At 37.4% G+C, this 19,084-nt stretch overlaps 2 protein-coding genes across 4 annotated transcripts; both read left to right on the top strand.

Annotated features, from left to right (window-relative positions):
- Positions 1–72: 72 nt before the first annotated feature.
- proser1 (proline and serine rich 1) lies at positions 73–11,858 on the top strand. Of its 3 annotated transcripts, none has more exons than XM_024266266.2 (12): positions 73–776; positions 851–908; positions 1,075–1,143; positions 1,293–1,387; positions 1,525–1,618; positions 1,826–1,936; positions 2,503–2,601; positions 2,969–3,047; positions 3,251–3,343; positions 6,950–8,255; positions 9,414–9,558; positions 10,973–11,858. In XM_024266266.2, the coding sequence occupies exons 2-12, from the start codon at positions 894–896 to the stop codon at positions 11,096–11,098; spliced, it is 2,232 nt and encodes a 743-aa protein (XP_024122034.1). In that variant the 5' UTR covers positions 73–776; positions 851–893; the 3' UTR covers positions 11,099–11,858. The 3 variants fall into 3 exon arrangements, with proteins under 3 accessions (XP_024122034.1, XP_024122031.1, XP_024122032.1); XM_024266263.2 differs by having other exon boundaries at positions 851–916; XM_024266264.2 differs by lacking the exon at positions 3,251–3,343 and having other exon boundaries at positions 75–776; positions 851–916.
- Positions 11,859–14,121: 2,263 nt separating this feature from the next.
- Positions 14,122–18,263, top strand: stoml3b (stomatin (EPB72)-like 3b). The gene is made up of 7 exons (XM_024266702.2): positions 14,122–14,254; positions 15,410–15,513; positions 15,602–15,674; positions 15,768–15,850; positions 15,925–16,128; positions 17,436–17,570; positions 17,663–18,263. The coding sequence occupies exons 1-7, from the start codon at positions 14,191–14,193 to the stop codon at positions 17,849–17,851; spliced, it is 852 nt and encodes a 283-aa protein (XP_024122470.1). The 5' UTR covers positions 14,122–14,190; the 3' UTR covers positions 17,852–18,263.
- Positions 18,264–19,084: the final 821 nt, after the last annotated feature.

Below are 19,084 nucleotides of genomic sequence, written 5' to 3'. Positions count from 1 at the left end.
TAAAAAAATAGAGCTAGTAGATAAGCTCCAAACTGCCTGTTTCTATTTACTTCCTGTACGGTGTTCAAAAATGGCCTGATGTTGCCTGTACAAAATCCCTCAAACTGAGTATAGGGACACAGAATAAATGTATATTACTTAAAATAATATTTTTTGCTATTATATGACTATTTTCAAAGACACGATAAAGCTTAGACAGATTTTTGACCCTTGTTTTTACTGTAATCTATAGAATTAATTTTTAGATAGGCGTCCTCAGAAGGGTCCAATTTTGTTGACGTTCTTGCCGTTGGCTGTCTCGAGCTAGCTGCATTTGTACCTTTTAATTATTGTGTTTCATTGATTTTCAAATGTTCCGGTGATTTTGTGATACAGCATACTGTTTATTTTAGTCAAATTCAAGTGAAAGAGACCGCCAATTCATGTTTTTCTTTTTCTTTTTTGTTATTTTGTCGTATCGTGCTTGTGGATGAGGTAGCTGCTAGCTTGCTAGCTTGTTGTTAGCCGAAGACAAATGTGAAACAGGGAGCTGTAATTTCATACAAATCTTCTTTAATTTAAATTATGTTGTGGATAAATTGTGAGTTGATTTTAAAACCGCAGTTAAGTCGAATATTTTTGGACTAAAGTCAAACGAATGAATTGTGTTTGACTCCTGTGGTATAAACAGTGAATTCAAGTTGTTACTATAGTCATTGTTAGGAGAGTGTTTCCCTCTGAAATCAGAAAATATGGACAATAAAGCATTCGACATTGTGCTGGACGAAATAAGAAAGGTAGAGTTTATTTTACTAGATATGCGGAGGCATTACATAGTTATGGTTTGCCAATATTTTATTCTTTGTTTCAGTGCGTCCTGACTGATCAGAGGGTCAGAGCTATTGAGCAGGTGCATGGATATTTCTCTAGTAAGCAGGTATGTTCAAACTGCAGTACCCTTATTTTGCTTTTAGTTGTCCCGCATGTCTCTAATTTTATGTTTTACAATGGATCGTTTGACTTTCTTAATATTCAAGGTCAATTGAGATAATATTGTGGACCAGATGATATAAAAGCGATTTTTAATATCTGCAGGTGATGGACATTTTAAAGTACTTCTCATGGGCGGAACCTCAGATCAAAGCTGTGAAAGCTCTGCAGCATGTAAGTGACCTACCATTTCAGAGCTCAGGTCCCAGGTTTTATATATATATATATATATATATATATATATATATATATATATATATATATATATTTCTTTTGTAAAAGTAAAATTGCTTGAATTTAAATTTGTTTCTTGTGATTCTTAGAAAATGGTGGCGATCCGTACCACTGAAGTTGCAAATATATTGAACTGCTTCACCTTTACAAAGGATCGACTTGTGGTCTTGGAACTCATAGCTTTGTGAGTGCACTTTCAAAACCTGTTTTTTTTTTTTGTTTTTTTTTTTTTTTTTACATCGCTAATGCATTCATGTAAATCAAGCACTTTGATTTTGAATTCCATGTTCTTTTTGCATTAAATTTACTGTTTCTTCACAGAAATATTTCAGATGCTCAGAATTATCATCCTGTAGATGAAATGTTTCGCACACATTTGTCTGAAAAGAAGCGCGCTCGCAGGATACTGGAGCAGGTAGGTAGAAATGAAATAAACAATGTTTTATCATAGTTGATTATGCGTTTTTATCAAGTCCATAAGGCAGAATACTATTTTTTATTTTTAACAATCAATTAAACCAGACAAACTCACAAAATGTACAAGCTTTTAGTTTTACTGTGCTCTCATTTCTTTTCTTTTTTCTTTTTTTGATGGAAAATACTAATACTTATTTTATGTTAGGTGTGTAAGGTTGGCTGCAAGGCTCCTGTAGCCATGATCTCCTCTTGTGGAATGATACCTGGAAATCCATATCCTAAAGGCAGACCCAGCCTGGTAACTGGAACTTTCCCTGTGAGTTCATGCAAGATCTGATTTGATAATTCAGTTTCATTTTGATATTACTTTGAGTCAAATATTGAAGTCTAACACAATTTAAGAGATGGAGAGTGATGGGATGTCACAAGACACATTTCTTCAGTATTTGCTGTAGACTTTCTAGATATTTTATCTTATCATGTAAATTGTTAGAAACATCGCTCACTCAGACTATAGCAGATCTGTTAACATTTTTATTTAGAATGTTCTACTCTTTATTATATTCTTTCAATGTTTGGTATCCTTTCAAACAGAAATCGACAGTGAAACGGCATTAAAGAGCCACATTCAGAAACAGCGTTATGATGCTCTGCACAGTTATTCGCTTGCAATCTCTCATTAAAATAGCTTTCTTTCAGTACTCATCTTTAACATATGACCTTCCATGTAAAGTGAACATGTTTGCTCCAACTGGTGTACTTAAATTGAATTGAATCTTATTTTTCTGTGATTTTTCTGGAATAATTTACATGTGTGAAATATTTTTCTTGCTCAGATTAGGTTCATTGCTTTTTAATGATGGAGTCTGTTTGTAATTTCAGGGAATCCCTCCAGCAAAGAAAGAAGGGGAGAAGAAAGAAGACACAAACAGTATAGAGGGAAAAGGAATTGCTTCACGCATAACAGGACAATTTAAACCTGTAAGCATGAGTATTAGAATCACCAAATAAAATGAAAAAAATAGTTTTTTAAAATTACATTACTAAAAATAAAGATTTGTTTATGGAGTCATTCTATATTAACAAACGGGCAAAAACCTTTGTACAGAAACAATTATGACTTTATGTTATTTAAATATAATAATGGTTAAAGTTGAATTTGTTTTTATATTTGATTAAATGTCTTATATTTCTTACCTATTTTCATCAATTTTCTAAAAATATTTTGTATTTAATTTCTTATTTGAAGTGCTTATTTATTATTAAATCATGTTTTTAATGCCCTTTTTTCCACATTTTTTTTAGAAAGTTCCCATTTGTTAGAAGTAACTTTTTTCCCCCATTTCAGTTTCCTTCAACCTACAACCCTCATCGGCCTGTTCCTTACCCCATACCACCGTGCCGACCCCATGCTACCATTGCACCAAGTAAGGAAAAACACAGTTTCACGTATTTCCTGCTGCTTTTTCTGATTCTTAATCCTCGTGTGTACCTGTCACAAATTTAAGAGAAAAGATGGAGGGAAAAGTTGAAGAAAAAAATGGGTTAAGGGTGATAACAAGAATTATCTATTTATTTCCTGTTTCAAAATGTTTGGTCGACACCTTTAATATTTACAACTGCTACTCAGGTGCGTACAACAACGCAGGCCTTGTTTCTATGGGAGGGGTAATAACAGCCAACGTGCCCCCTCCCCCCTACACCTCTGCCCACAAAGTAGCAGGTATGGTTCATTTGGAGCCGGTGTGAGTGTGTGTGAGAACAACTCCCTCAAGCTTGCAGCCTAACTCGCTAGCATGCTGCTTACCTGCATCCCTCAGGCAATAACTTTTATCTAGTGAAGAATATTATTTGCTTTCACTGATTGACCAGAAAAGTACACTTTACTGTTTTGGTCTTGATTGTAAGTAGCCTTGGACATTATATTCAAAAATTAATAATAAATTACTCCCTCAAAATAATAATTAGTGGGCAAAGCTTTGTATTTGATTTCACAAATTAGTATTTTGTGGCCACAATTAAGTGTTTTATTACCATTTTGTGGCAAACAATTAGCATTTTATTAGCATTTACTAGGTACAAATCTATTAAATTACCATTTTGTGGCCAGAAATTAGCTTTTTTTTTTTTTTTTTTTTGCATTTACTGGGCACCAATCAGTGATATTAGCATTTTGTGGCCAATAATTAGCATGCTTTTTAGCATTTACTGGGCACAAATTAATCAAATTAATATTTTGTGGCAATAAATTAGCATTGTATTACCTTGTACTGCATTCAGATGTATAAAATTAGCATTTTGTGGCTACAATTTAATATATTGTGTGCTCAAATTAGTGTTTTGTGGACCCAGATTAACATAATATTAGCTTTTAATGGGCACACATCTAAATTAGTATTTTCTTGCCAAGAGTGATCATTTTGTGTCCACAAAACAGCCTACTAATTTGTCTGCTCAAAATGCTGATAAAAATGCTAACTTGTGACCGCAAAATGGTAAAATGTGTTCACAAAATGCAAATAAAATCCCAGTTTAGGCTACAAAATACAAATTTGTGGCTGCAAAAGATTAATTTGAGGGAACATCTTGTTTTGTTTTTCACATCATGTCCAGGATTCCATAGTAAAGCTATGTCAGGAATAACTCTGGGTTTTTAAGATGCAGTAAAGGCTTTTTGCCTCCATCCATGGTGTTCAACACCACCCAAACAACATGCTAAAAAGTGACAGAAAATGAGACCAAAGCCCCAATTATTATTTTTTTATTTAATTCAGTTTTAATTTCTTAATCTGTTTCGTTTTTTGTTTGTGTGAGTTCTACAATACATAAGTACTGCAGCACATCTTTTTTTTTCTGGTCATTCAGTAAAATTTTTAAGACTTTTGAGAATGAAACTTGAGTATTAACAGAATGTTAAAAAACGGTATATTTTGTGGAGTTACGCTGGGTTCTGGCATTTAACACGAATCGCTTTGAGAAGTCGGGTTTCTTTCTTTTCTGAATGCAGAGTCCCAACTACTGTAAGTGAAAATACAACTGGAGTGACAAAAATGCTGGAATGATGAGCACATTTTAAATAAATATATACATTTTAACAACCAATTTGAAAACAATTTAGTTGATATCTTAAGTGCTGAATTTAAAATTATTTGTATGTCAAAAATTCCGAAAGCTTCTGCTGTTGCTTCCACTCACATACATCTCTATCATGTCGCTAAAGCCTCTTTAATACAACCATTGTGCAATAAAATAAATCCAGCCACATTTCATTATTATTCACATTAACTCTCCTAATGTCAGTTCACTCACAAAGTCAGGTTAATGTTGTTTAGTACAGGTTAGCATCATGTTATCCCAGAAATAAAAGGAATTTGACAAGTGAGACCTTTTGTGGTTAAAGTGTGGCATGTAAAACATCATTTTTCAAGAGTTTGATTTTTTTTTTTTTTTATGTTTAGTACTACAGTTTTTTTTTGGTGCACCACGATGGTCCGAACACTTCTAGATCTTTTCAGTGTCTGCACAAGCTAACCGGCAGCTAATATAATGTCAGGTATCAGATCTCAGGCTCAAGAAATAAATGTCTCTTTGTTAAACATCTACACTAATCATTTTTTGTTGTTAAACACAGGCTGGTATTATTTGAACACTTGTTACTTCATGGAAGTTTTAAAGACGATTTTTGCATTGATTTCTTTGGAAATCAAGTTCAACTTTATTGATGAAGCAGTTTTTAATACAACAATAATGCTAAGTGCTTAACAGGCTTAAAACAATTCTAATTGAAATTATCAAACACATAGAACGCCTTCAACCTGCTGCACCCAACATAATAAAACATGAAATGACAAATGAATAAAAACAAATATTATAAATGGAAATAGAAACCGAAGTGGAAACCTAGCTTGTGGCAGATCTGGTTATACAGGGAGGAAAAACACACAAACATCATGATTTTTCATTAGTAGACTATTATCAGGGTGTTTATCTGCTGTGTATAGTTCCAAATGAATACAAACGGTAATAAAAGAATCTCGTCATACTCTGAACTTGAGTTATCATTGGAAAAGCTCTTCTATAGCTGTACACACACATCAGCAATTAAACTAATAGGAAAATGTAGTCAATGGTTTTCATTAAAGCTTGTATTTACACGTCATTATTACACAACTTTGTGGCTCTTGTTATGTTACTACAGCTGTCGTGATGCTCCATCTTACCTTACAAACATTATGCTCTTCTTCCATTCAGATCTCTGAAGAACGTCATGGAAACAAAATGTAATGTTGTGCTGTGTAATGGAAAGCACTATGAGACGATATCGAGTGGTTGTGTGAAGGAGCTTAGAGCTGTACAGCTGGCTAAAAATATAAATAAACATTTTCTCATTTGACTTGTAATAAAATTTAAAGAAAAAAAAACATTAATCCATTATCAGTAGCACCTATCATTCTGCAGAAACTATGTCTTAGAAAACGAGATGTTTTTTATTTTGTGTGTGGCTAAAATTAGCATAATTGTAATAAAAAAAACAATTGGAGCAAAGAGGAACAACACATGAATTGCACTGCACCAAAAAAGCGTAGATAGATAAATAAAATAAATAATACAAAATAGAGATGAAAATTAAGTTTAAAATTGTATTTGTTTATTCAAACTGTTTTATATAAGGAGCAAACTCATTTTTTGGGCTAAAATCAGCATAATCATAACTACAAGACACCTGGGAAAGCTTTTACAATAGATCAAAAGATAATCGAAGTGGGAATTGAGCTCCAAAACACCAGGCAGTCTTAAATCAGTACAATGTAACTGTTTTCTGTGTTCTTTTTTGCTAATCATGCCAGCATTTTTAAAAACATAATTGTACATAAAAAGACCTTTGGGGAGGATTAAGTTTCAAGACCACTAACGTTTGTATGATCATGTGATGAAGTCACATCATGTAAACTTTGATTTATGAAAACCATCAAATTTAAGTTCATATATAAAAAAATAATAATTTCCCCAAAGGTAAAAACAAAGGGTAGTTTTTTGTTATTCTTTCAAATATTTATTTATCAAACGTGCATGTTTGTAGTATTGCTCTCTGGCTGTGCCTCCCCTGCTTTCACTTCAACTTTCCTAACTTTTATGTCGGATTATGGTTTCTCAAACTTTATTTTTCTGATGACCTAGAATGAAATACTTTTACTAAACCATTTCTGATCAGCAAAACAAGTCTTTGCTTGGCTTAAATATATTTTTACGCACTTTTCATGCTTTATTTTAGAGCGCTATATATTTGTTTTGTGTAATTTCTTATTTTCTACTTTATTCTTCCTTCCAGGTTACAGACCAGGCAACCCACAGAACACAACACCTGGAGTCAACAGCGGGCCTCTTCCTATTCCCCACGGGTCGACTCCCTCCACTCCTGTCCCACCCCAGTCTCCCGCCCAGCCTCTTCCCACAACTCCCATCACACCTGTCTTTCCCGGCATGGTGCCCTCCCACAACCCCAATGCTCCTTCTCCGTCTCCGGCCCCATCCCCGTCTGTGATTAAAGCAGGACCCCAAACCCCCAGTGGCCATACCACACCCACACCCTCCGTCATTAAGGCCCACACCCCTTCAGGTACCCCCTGTGGAACCCCCGTCCCCAGTGGGAGGTATTCCTCCTCCCCTTTCCACTCCGGAACAGACGCCGCTTCCCGGAGCGGCCAAGACTTCGCGCCCCAAACAAACTCCATCGGTTCGGCACAGCAGAGGAGTTACTCTCAGTCTACAGACCACCAGTCAGCATCCCCCTTCTCTGCCACACATCAACAAGCAGGTAACCCCCCCGGGTCCGTGATCCGGAGTTACACCCCGTCCAGACAATCACCTCTCACTCCTGGGTCCACGTCAGCAAATCCAAACTCTTCCACCCCCGGCCCCAGCCCCAAACCCTCCCCCCTTCACCAGGCTCAGGCTGTCGTTGCTGGAGCCCTGAACAGACACTCAGGGGGGAGTAACAGTGGGAGCAGCAGCCCCGTCCCCTCAGCCTTTAAGGGCACGTCACGTTCTGTTACTCCATGCGTTGGCTCACTGGTGGCGTCAGGTTCTGCCCAGGCTGCCCTTGTGCGGTCCTTGGGTCTGTCGCACCCCTCTGTCTCTCCTCAAGTCTCTCTCCCGAGTCCTGTTGCCATAGCGGGCCTCCAAGCTCTTTCTTCCAGCCCGGCACCATCGCATTATCCGGGCTTGTCTCCTTTCCCAGCTCTGACTTCCTCTCACCCTGCGACCTCCCCGTCAGCTGTCCCGACAGCAGCTCCTTCAACCAACATTTCCAACCACCCCGCCACATCCATGTACCCAGGCCTGGCTCCGAGCGCCGCTCCCAGTTCAGCCTCCGCGTTTGGTTTAGGCCTCAGCTCTGCACCTGTATTCCCAGGAATTCCCCCCGGTCCCAATCCCACCTCTTTTGCTGGACTGGGCGTGTCGGGGGGGCACGGTGCAGGAAGCCCCGTGTTGTCTTCACTGATGGGACTGTCAGGAGCAGCCCAGTCGTCGGTGGCGTCAGTCGCCCCCCTGCAGGCAGCTGCAGCCGGGGTCCCAGCATCGTCCCCGGTGTTACCAGGTTTCGCCTCCGCCTTCAGCTCCAACTTCCAGCCGGGGTACGCACACTCTGCAGTCAATAAAATATGTCCTGATTCATGAGTGGAACATACAACACAACTTCCTGATATCTGCTGATCAAGTTAACTGGCAGTAATCTGGGATTTTGAGCACATAATAGTTCAAACATGTGACAAACTTCCACGTCTTTCAAAGCTGGGTAAAACAAAGATGCATCATAAAACATGACTATCAGTTTCCACAAACGTTTAGCGTGATAAGTCGAGTGTTGCACCTACAAAGTACAAAGTCCTCTTTAAAAAAAAGAAAAAGTGCAGGGTGTTGGCTGTATGTTGTCTGCTAGAGGATAACTGTAGGTTTAAGTCAAGAACTCAATGTAGGAAAGACAATCCTCACCTTTGTTTGCTTTGTAAATATGTCTTTATGTGCTTACTAATGGGGAGTGTAGCACTAAGCAGATATGCATATTTTATGTAGAGCCGTACTTTATAACCCTTAAGAACCCATTTTCCTGAAAACTAAAATATGTGGGATATTCCACAAGCCAAGTGGACCAAAGACACATTTCTGATGTTTTTTTCTGTTACACTGACGTTAGCATGGGTTCTTATGGGTTTTGTTTTGGATGTTTTTTTGGTTTATAAATTTAAAATATAGATGCAAAAGCACACAAAAAGTCTTAGGATATCATGATGTGAAATATGTTTTTAATGTAATGACTTAAATTTAAATTCACCTTTATTTGTAGAGCATCTTTCCTGTTACATGTCACCTCAAAAATAATAATAATTATTATTAAAACTTAAATTATTAAAAGTCATTTAAACGCTAAGCTAAAAAGATTGGTTTTAAGCTCAAAGCCTAAAATATATCTTAAACTTAGTAAGTCTTAAGCTGAAGTATTTACTAGTAACTGTTTAACTATGACAGACCTGTTAACCTCGTAAAATGTGGAAAGTATTTCCAAGAATCATCTTTTAATGGGTTTTTTTAAACAAGAAAAAAACTTTATGATGTTTGTACAAAAAATGCTGGAAACGTAGGGTAAGATCTTATTTTATGTCTCCGTAGACTAAATGTTTTTTAATTGTATCCATCCTATTATTTAAAAGCGTATTAAAATTCTAATAAAAAGGCCCAACAGAGACACGGTTCTTTGATGGACTTCAGTGAGTAATATTTCCTGTCTGTTCCAGGTTGGGCAGCGGCCTCCAGCCTCCAGGAAGTAGTGGTTTCCCCGGTCTGCTGTCGTTCCCTGCAGTAGCAGGCTTCTCTCCCTCTGCTTCTCCTGCTGCACTCGGAGGCCTCCACAACCCAACCATGCAGTCCGCTCTGCTGCAGGTATAAACACTCACAGTTTGACCAGTAACGCCAGAGATGCCGCCGGTGATGCTGAAATAACACGCGCTCTTTGATACACTGACAGATTACGCGATCAACATGAAGCAGCTGATTCTGACGCGGGAAAAAGCGCCCATTTATATCGGCTTTCACAGATATGTGACACATTAGTAATGTAAAGGGTTAAGTGTTGCATTTTGGTGCAAAGCTGCTTTTCTCCTCAGTGTAATCAGCTGAAATTATATCAATCATGCAAGCACTTTACTACTGTAAAGTGTTGAGTGTTAGCGATAAGCTAATGTTTTTAAAAACTTTTTTTTAACTGCAGTCCACCTTATAATTCGGATCGCCTTATATATGGATTAATTCTACTTGTTCTTACTGATGTTGAAGGGATTTTGAGAGGTACATAGCATTCTTTCAGAATCTGAATCTGTTAAACTTGCAAACAAGGCTTGTGAGTTAATATTGAAAACATGCTAATGTGGCTAATGTGTAGCTGTGCCAGACATTTTTTTTTCTTTTTTTACCGAGTTACTAACAAGGATGTGAATTTGTTTTAGCTGTATCAGTTTAGTTTTTTTACGTGTTACAGGTAACGTGAGTACACTAAACCAGCTAACACGTAGCGGTATCCAACTGTGTTTTTTACGTGTTGCTAACAAGATTTGAAGTTAACATAGTGTCAGTGAAGATTGTTTTGGCTGTGTTTTTTTATGTGTTGCAAACAAAGTTAGGAGTTATAGATATTGTGGCTATGCTAACGTGGCTAGCATGTAGCGGTGTCCAAATACTATTTTTACGCATTGCTACCAAGGTTTGGGAGTTACTGTAGTCACAGTAACGTTTGTTTTAGCAGTATCAATTTGATTTTTACTCGTTGCAAACAATGTTGGGAGTTAGAGGTGTTGTAAAAACACTAATGCTTCTAACTTGGCTAACTTGTAGCATGTTACAAACACGTACTAGGCTATGTCCGAATTCCTTCACTACTCACTAAATAAATGTTGTAAAGTGCTTGTATTGATTAGATTTTCCTTTGTGAAATCGATGACATCATACATGCCGTTAAAAAAAACAAAGTAGTGAGTATGGTGTATAAATTGCTTTTATAATCCAGAGCACTAGATAGTCTTGCACTATGTAGTTTTTTAGTAGTCTTGGAGTAGGGTGGGAATTCAGACATAGCTCCAGAATTACTTTGAACGGAGTTTGACCCAAATTCAAAAATAGAGCTTTCATTGATGATGTGCTTTATAATCCGGTCTGCCCTATAAAACAGAAAATACAGTACGTTCATTGCAAAAACTATTACAGAGTTGAAAAGAATGTAAACTAAGGCTCCGGTGTAAAAGGATAAATGTAGAACCTCGTTAACCTCTAGTCTGTTTAACTTTGGACTCTTTTCTTTCAGGCTCATCCTACCTCCGCTTTGGAAAGTTTTCCTGCTCAAGCCAACAGTTTTACCAACTACCCCCCAGGTCCAGGAAACCCTTTCCCACTCCAGCCAGGACTCCACCCCCAGCTGGGTTGGCAGTGAAGCAGACACCCCCCCTACCCCACAGAAACAGCACATTATTGCCCTGGAACTCTGAAGAAAACTGAATTCATTATGGTTGGTGTTTTACAGAAAGACTTATCCATTACAACCAGCACTACCCTTCAGTTTGGGTGGAGGTGGCTCGTGTTTCTATTATTTTATGTAGAAAATAATGTGACTGTTTAAACACGACTCGTTAAAAACTTTAGGTTTTTGAAAATAGTTGTTTTGCTAGTCTGCTAGCCTGACCTCCCTGTTTTTTTTTGTTTAAATGAGCTGTATAATGAAATGTATGAATTCTGAACTGTATCACGACGTTCTGTTTCACTAAAGAGGAAAAAGTGGATTGCTCTGTATTTATTACTATACTGTGACATTTTACTGACTAACAGTTTTACTGTATGCAGTTACTTTTTTGGGGCGGTTTGCTGTGATTTTACATTTAGCATGTTTACAAAATGAACAAAAATGACATGCAGACTCAGTTACAGCAGGATGTGAAACTCCCTCTGTGAATATTCCAAAAACGACGGGCTTGAAAAACAAAGTAGTAACATTTCAAGTTTGCAGCAGCTTAGAATTATACATTAGTCGTGTGAGGGATGGTATAGTAACATTGACCTGATGGAGAATAGTCCTCCAAAGTTTTTTTATTGATTTTTTTTTTATATTTCTCCAGTAATCTTCTGGTTGTCATAGATATAATTGTACTTGTAGTCTGTGATGCTTTGGCTGTCACCTAAATAAAATTACTAAAATATATTATGTGAGATTTATTTATTTTAATCTAAATGTACTTAAAAACATGTTTCAGTTTGGCTTTGGCAGTGCATGATCCAGCTGTCTTAGAGGAGGTTTTACAGTCTTTGTGGGTTAAAATTAACCAATATGGTCCATGTTATGTCCCAACACAGAATACAATCAGTCACATGTTGATTACGACTAAATTCCACTGGAGATGTTTCCAGTCATCTAAAGTAGTGGATTTAGAACTTTATTGGCTTCATTGGATTTATTGTCAAAGGAAATTTTTACACATGGAAATATTTAGTTTACTCCCAAAAAAATAAAACGGCATATAATCATGCTTAAATAGTTTTAACCTGGGCACTACATTTTCATTTTTGTCATTCCTGTCCACATATTTCAACAATCTCATCTGAAAAATTTAATTGTTACTAAAACAGTCATTCATTTTTATTTTTTGTTTTTCGTTGGAATAAAAAAGGTTCTTTATTAGATTTTATTAGTACTATATTTTGAGAGCAAAAAAAAAACTTAGAAATTATTAAAATATTTAAAAATATCTTAAGTGTGTTTGGATAAAGCTAGTTGACTATTTAAAAATGGTCGGAGCCTTCAATCAAATACTGCCTGTTGAAGTTAGTGAAATTCCTTAAGGTTGGAATATTCCTGAATTCTGTACATTAATAATAAACTTTAGAAGAAACTAAGTCCTGCATCATTAAAAAAAATGAAGATGATGAAAAACTATAAAGAATATTCAAATGCTTCACATTAAAAACATTTTCCAAATAAGTAAGATAAAAAAGATTAACTATTAAACATATACAGACTTCCTGTGAACTCCTTATTTTGACGCCATTTGGGTTGTGAAAACAGGAAGATTCTTTCTTCCATTTGTCAACCCCATTTTAGCTACCACTGCTGGGATTTTTAAATCGATAGCAAATCGTTTGTCCATCTCAACACGGCTGTTATCTGAGATAGAGATGCACAAAGAAATGGTTAATGGGACAGCGTTTATGTAGCGCTTTTCTAATTTGGCTGATCAATCAGTGAGCTTCTACACTGAAAGGCTCTTTCATTCAACCACGCTGCACTTTAATCCATTTGGAGATTCCTCCATTGGTGCATAAAGTGCCTTCTGAAGACACTCAGCTGCTGATGGACGTAAACAATCCATTATAAGAAAAGGTGTTTCCAATGACTGTATGAAAACTGAGTGACCCCGCCCCCTTTGGATTCCAAACAGGAAGTACCCACTGGCTCCAAGATTTCTACAGAGAAATAAACAGCAATTACTCAGTCATTCTACTACTACTACTTTTATTTTGAACACGTTCTTCATAATTCTATCATTTTTTTATATAATATTTTTTCTTTATTGCAAGTTATAAACTGACCGATCAGATGCCTCAATAATCTCATATTGATAGATGGATTTTCTTGAACCCGCTTTCAACTAGTAGAGACATCCAACATGCTCCCTCTTGATTGGCAAGAGTGGTTGTCATAGAAACGATTTGAACCAATCACTGCTTAATGATGTCGTCTAGCTCCAACATGGTGTCACTTGTATTGCCAAAAAATGGCAACTGAATTGACTTCCAATCATTGGAGCCAAAAGTAAGTCATTTGGATGACATCACAGTCCCTTGGTCCAGTTTTCATGTACAGTCAATGCATGTTTCTCGTATTGTGTTTCTCAGAATCGGATATTGTCTCTTCCTATTACCATAATTCAACTGATATGATTCCACCTCTCAATGTAATTTAAATATAAACAAGCAGTATATTCTAAGCCAATATATTGTAATATTAACCTATCTTATGGGGTCCAGATGACCCAAGCCCTACATTGACGTGTTATCCATCCCAGGATTTCATGTCTGCCACCGACACCAGTGAAGATCAAAAATCATTGAAAAACAAAGTTATCCAACTCCCAGCGTCAACATATATAGGATAGCTCAAGGGTTGAAATATTAGAAATAACTGACCGATAAAAGTAGATTTAATAAAAGAGTTGCTGGACTGAACTGCATGAGACTGCACTGGTGTCCCAGTGAAAGCAGATTTTTTATTTTTATTTTAGTAGACTATCATCAAGACTTTCCACTTCAACAAATCATAAACCAAAAAAAAAGCATATTCTGTTTTGCAATCTTGAAAATTATCCATTTGCAAATTACCTAAGCACATGTTGGGGTCAAAGCCACACCTCTGCACTGAGTCATATTATATGGCAGGACTGCAGCTTTAAAAGGCTGGAGCCTCCTTCTCATCAGCCACACTTTAATAAACTCCCAACACACTTCAGAGGAACATTACCGGCTGAAAGGAGGTATATGGACATGGAGGACCAGATGGAAAGCCAGAAGAGAAGACAAGAAAGCAAAGATACTTTGATCTGTAAGTTCAAATGCTTTTTTCTTCTGATTAAGTTAGAATCATTATTATTAAAGGTAGCAAGAATTATCTGAAACTTTAAAAGATATTTAATCTGAGACATAATTGAAATAATGGAGTATATGGAAAAAGAAAAATAGCTACAGACAGAATGAGAGAGATAGTTGTTGGGATTCACAGGAAGATAAGAGCACACCTGTGTGAACAGAAAACAGGAAAGGAAGACTCACGGGACACAGCATAAGTGCATCGCCGTGGAGACAGAAATCACATGTCATAGAGATAAGTCCATCTGAAAGCATGTGACAATGTGTGTGTGAAGGACTAACAGCAGTTATCGACCTGCAGTGGCTGCATGTAAATTATTCCGAATTTGCATTAAAAAAAGACACCTGTCCACACTTTATTTTATATTGGAACTCTTGATGTAGATCTTTAATTTGACTAAGACACTTAATGCAGAACATCACTGTAAAATCAGACTTTGAGGTTTTGGACCGCCTGACACGCTTCCCAATTGCAACACATCATGTGAGGCAATGAAAGGTTTTCTATTCCTATGTAATGAGTTTCAGTGAACCGTGAAAGTTCCTAAAAGCCACTTCCTTGTTTTGTTTTTAATGTTTAACTCACAAAAAACCTGTTTTTGTCTGCTTTTGTATGTAAAATACATAATGAAAAAAGTGTCAAACATTTGCTGAAAAAGCCTCATGATTTGTTTTGTTTTATATTACATTGAAAGAAAATGATTAATTCTGGAAGCTATGGCATGTTGACACACAGAGCCACTCCTATTGTAATGACTATTGTCCAAGCAGGTTCTCAGATCACGTTACGTAGGCAAACATTTGACTATTTTTCCCATTTATGCGATTATTTATATGCAACATCGGCTTATAATTTTATGAAAATGCATTGGCACCTGCTAAACCTTTTATTGTTTTTCTAGTAATTTTCTGTGATGTTGAAATCTGTCCTGACAGCTACTAATAAAGTTTTAGATACAGAAAAGCAGGAAATTTTATTTGTTCCTTAATGAAGAGACTCAAAATATTTATTTATTTTGGTAAGTGATGCTCTTTTCCCTATAGTCTTTGTTTTTCCTTTTTACATAAAGCAGTCAAAACATTCATTTTTCATCTTTCTTCTTTTTTTTAGCTGAAAGGACAGGTTCTTTGGGATGCGTTGGATGGTTTATCGTCATCCTCTCTGGGTTCTTCACAGTTCTTCTTTTTCCCATAACCATCTGGTTCTGTTTGAAGGTGAGTGGGCTTAAGTGCACCACATCTAAACTCCCTAATGAAACAAACAAGCATGTGGGCTGAGGTTATACTGTTTGTGGTATTCTAGATTGTTCAGGAGTACGAGCGAGCCGTCATCTTCAGGCTGGGTCGCATCATAGACAAGAAACCCAAAGGACCAGGTGGGAAAGTTTTTCATCTCTGTTTTCAATCACTATTAGCATTTCATTACTCGCTTTTTTAGAAAAATATTCCTTATATTTCTTTTTTCTTAGGAATATTCTTTGTCCTGCCATGCACTGACTCCCTGGTTAAAGTGGATCTGCGAACCGTTTCATTTGACATTCCACCTCAAGAGGTCAGTGACGTTGTTACACTTTTGAAGAAATGTTCTACTTGCAGCATTTCATTCTACAATTTAACCTTTTCCAGATTTTAACCAAAGATTCCGTCACTGTGAGTGTGGATGGTGTGGTGTACTTCCGGGTCAGTGACCCCATCGCTTCGGTGGCCAACGTGTCTAATGCCGACTTTTCCACCCGACTGCTGGCACAAACCACCCTCAGAAACGTCCTGGGTACCAAGAACCTCGCTGAGCTCTTGTCGGATCGGGAAGGCATTGCTCACAGCATGCAGGTACGAAAATCTTCAAATATGTACAAGTGTGGTCTTGGTTTTGTTCTGTTAAAGGTCAATATATTTTAGAAGCTTAGTTTGATGTTTGAACACATTTGTTTCCCTATTTTTTTTCTAAATCAATGCTGTATTTTCTTGTGTAGATCTGGTTCACTTAGAGTGAAAAAGATTGTTTTCCCCAATAATCTGGTACAAAGTTTCAGTCTGAATACACCCAAGGAGTTCCTGACCCATCTTTCAAGTTGATCTTGACTAGTTTCCAATCAGACTGAGCTTTGGTTCGCTCTGAGTTTCCTCAGTCTGAATAGGCTCCATGCTCGGAGCACAATAACTGAACTGAAATGGCCACTGAAGCCAGTCATTACAGGATGTAAACACAGTAGTGGAGCAACAGTGAGGCACAGGAACTCATTGGAATTTAGTTGGATGAATGCAGGTTTCATTAAAACTACTTTTAACGTGATACATCTCAGTAACTACCATACCGTACCAAAGTAGTGTTGTGCCTGACGTTGATACAGATGTTCAAAACTGGTCAGGGAAAAACCTTGGCCTTAACAAGTTTCCCATGTTTTAAGCTCCCACAAACACCTTTGTTTTGGCGGGACCTCCTTTGGGTCTTGGATTGAGATAGTGCGACCTAACTGGACGGGGGCATTGGGACTCAAAAAACTTGGTACCACCATGTTGGCTGAGCAGAGATGATGGGTCTTTTGATATTTCCAATTATGTTCGTTGTAACAACATGCTTTAAGCATATTTGAGGCTTTTATTTGTTGGTTAACATGTTTTTTGGAGAATTAGACCATTATCATGTTCTGTATGGAGCTTGGAGATTTGACCTAAGTTGTATGAGATGAGATGTTGGGTCAGGCTCTACTGGGATCCTGGTTGTTTGAATAAATAAACTATGCCATCAAGGATTGCATTGAAGGACTTCTATAATTCTTTGTCCCATTGCTTTGCCCCACCCTAGTAATTCCTGGCCAATGAACGAAGAGATTTTTAGTCGTGTTGTTTTATTTACAAGCTATGGTTTGGAGTAGAACTGTCCAGTATACAGCAGTCTGAAAACAGATCAAAAGCAAGGTTTAGGACTGGATTTGAACCACCTTAAACATATTTGGTCTGGACCAACAAACTTAGGCTACACTCAACAAAACAAGACTAGTGTGTAGGCATCAAAACTAGAAGAGACAAGCTTAGCTACCGGTATTATTCCCCTCTGTCCCCTTGAACAGTCGCTTACCCTGTGCCTCCCTGTGAAATCACAGTTTTCAGATAAGTGTTTTTCTAACTTTTTTCAGTCCAATCTGGATGAAGCCACAGATAACTGGGGAATCAAGGTGGAGCGCGTGGAGATTAAAGATGTTAAGCTTCCTCATCAACTGCAGAGAGCCATGGCTGCAGAAGCAGAGGCAGCCCGAGAGGCCAGAGCAAAGGTCTGTTTGTACAACACATAATGGTTCTAACATCCGTTACAGTAACAAATCATGGCTTTTCATTGACTTCATGGCTCCTACTCTCCTCACAGGTGATTGCAGCAGAGGGTGAGATGAACGCATCCCGCGCCCTAAAGGAGGCGTCCCTCGTCATTGCAGAGTCTCCATCAGCTCTGCAGCTTCGTTACTTGCAGACTCTCAACACCATTGCAGCAGAGAAGAACTCCACCATTGTTTTCCCATTGCCCATGGATGTCATATCTCACTTTATTCGGAAATGAATTTGCAAAGTCAAGTGTTCTGAATAAGATTTGATAACTGTGCATTTCACGTCTACATGATAAATTGCTCAGTTGTATTGCAACGGTTACTAATGAGACAAATCTATAATTTCATTGTACAGTACATTAAATTTAATCTACCCTTTCCCATTATCTGTGTTACATTCTTCCTCATATTTTGTAAATAGTTATGAATTATCACAACATCTGCAACACTTCTGTTACTTCTTAAAACTTGAAATAATTTTTTTTTGTCACTTCAATAGTTTTTCTATGTCATGTGTCAATTGAAAAACAAACAAACAAAAAAATCTACTCAGCATAAAAACAAAGTACTGGATACATGCCTTTACCAAAGGTTCTGATGTAAATATTTGAATAAGTGTCAAATAAACTAATGTGTAGTCCATAACCATTGTGTCATCTTATGGGGTCCAGATGACCCCACCCTTATAATGATGTGTGATCCCTCCCATGACAAAGGCGGAAAGGATTTTATGTCTGCCACGGACACCAGTGAAAATAAAAAAATCCTTGGAAAATAAAAAAGTTCAGGATGCTGTCTTGTGGGGTCTAGATGATCCCACTTTTAATGTAAACAAGCCTAGAACAGCACGAGGGATGACAGAAAAAAAAATATTTCTATGGTTGCGTTCACAGTGCTTTGATATCAGCGAAGGCATTAAGAAATAATAGTCTCATGCCCTTTACTGAAGACTTTCAAAAGTTGCAGGAACATCTCTATTAACAAGAAGAGCGGTTCAGCTTCTGAAAAACCTTCAAAAAATTATTGGAAATGTAAAAGAAATTTTAACACATATAATTCTCTGTAACCCTTCCGCTCTCTTTGGGGTCCAGATGACTCCAACCACATATTGAAATGTGATTTCTTCCATGACAAATGTGGACAGGATTTTATGTCTGCCATGGACATTAGTGCAACTCAAAAATCCATCCATCCATCCATCCATTTTCCTGACCGCTTCGTCCCTTTCGGGGTCGCGGGGTGCCGGAGCCTATCCTGGCTACTGAAGGGCGAAGGCGGGGTTCACCCTGGACAGGTCGCCAGTCTGTCACAGGGCAACTCAAAAATCAAAGAAATAAAAAAAAGTTCAGCATTTTGGGGTCCAGATGACCCCACTTTTAATGTAAACAAGCTAAGGAGAGTGGAAGGATTAAACAGTGCAGAGAAGGTATTAAGCATGGCTAATTCTACTTTACAGCAAACACGTA

The sequence above is a fragment of the Oryzias melastigma genome, linkage group LG14, assembly GCF_002922805.2.
Source record: "Oryzias melastigma strain HK-1 linkage group LG14, ASM292280v2, whole genome shotgun sequence".
Lineage (NCBI taxonomy): Eukaryota > Metazoa > Chordata > Actinopteri > Beloniformes > Adrianichthyidae > Oryzias > Oryzias melastigma.
Note: the sequence above shows the minus strand (reverse complement) of the source record. Positions and strands in the feature narration are given on the sequence as shown.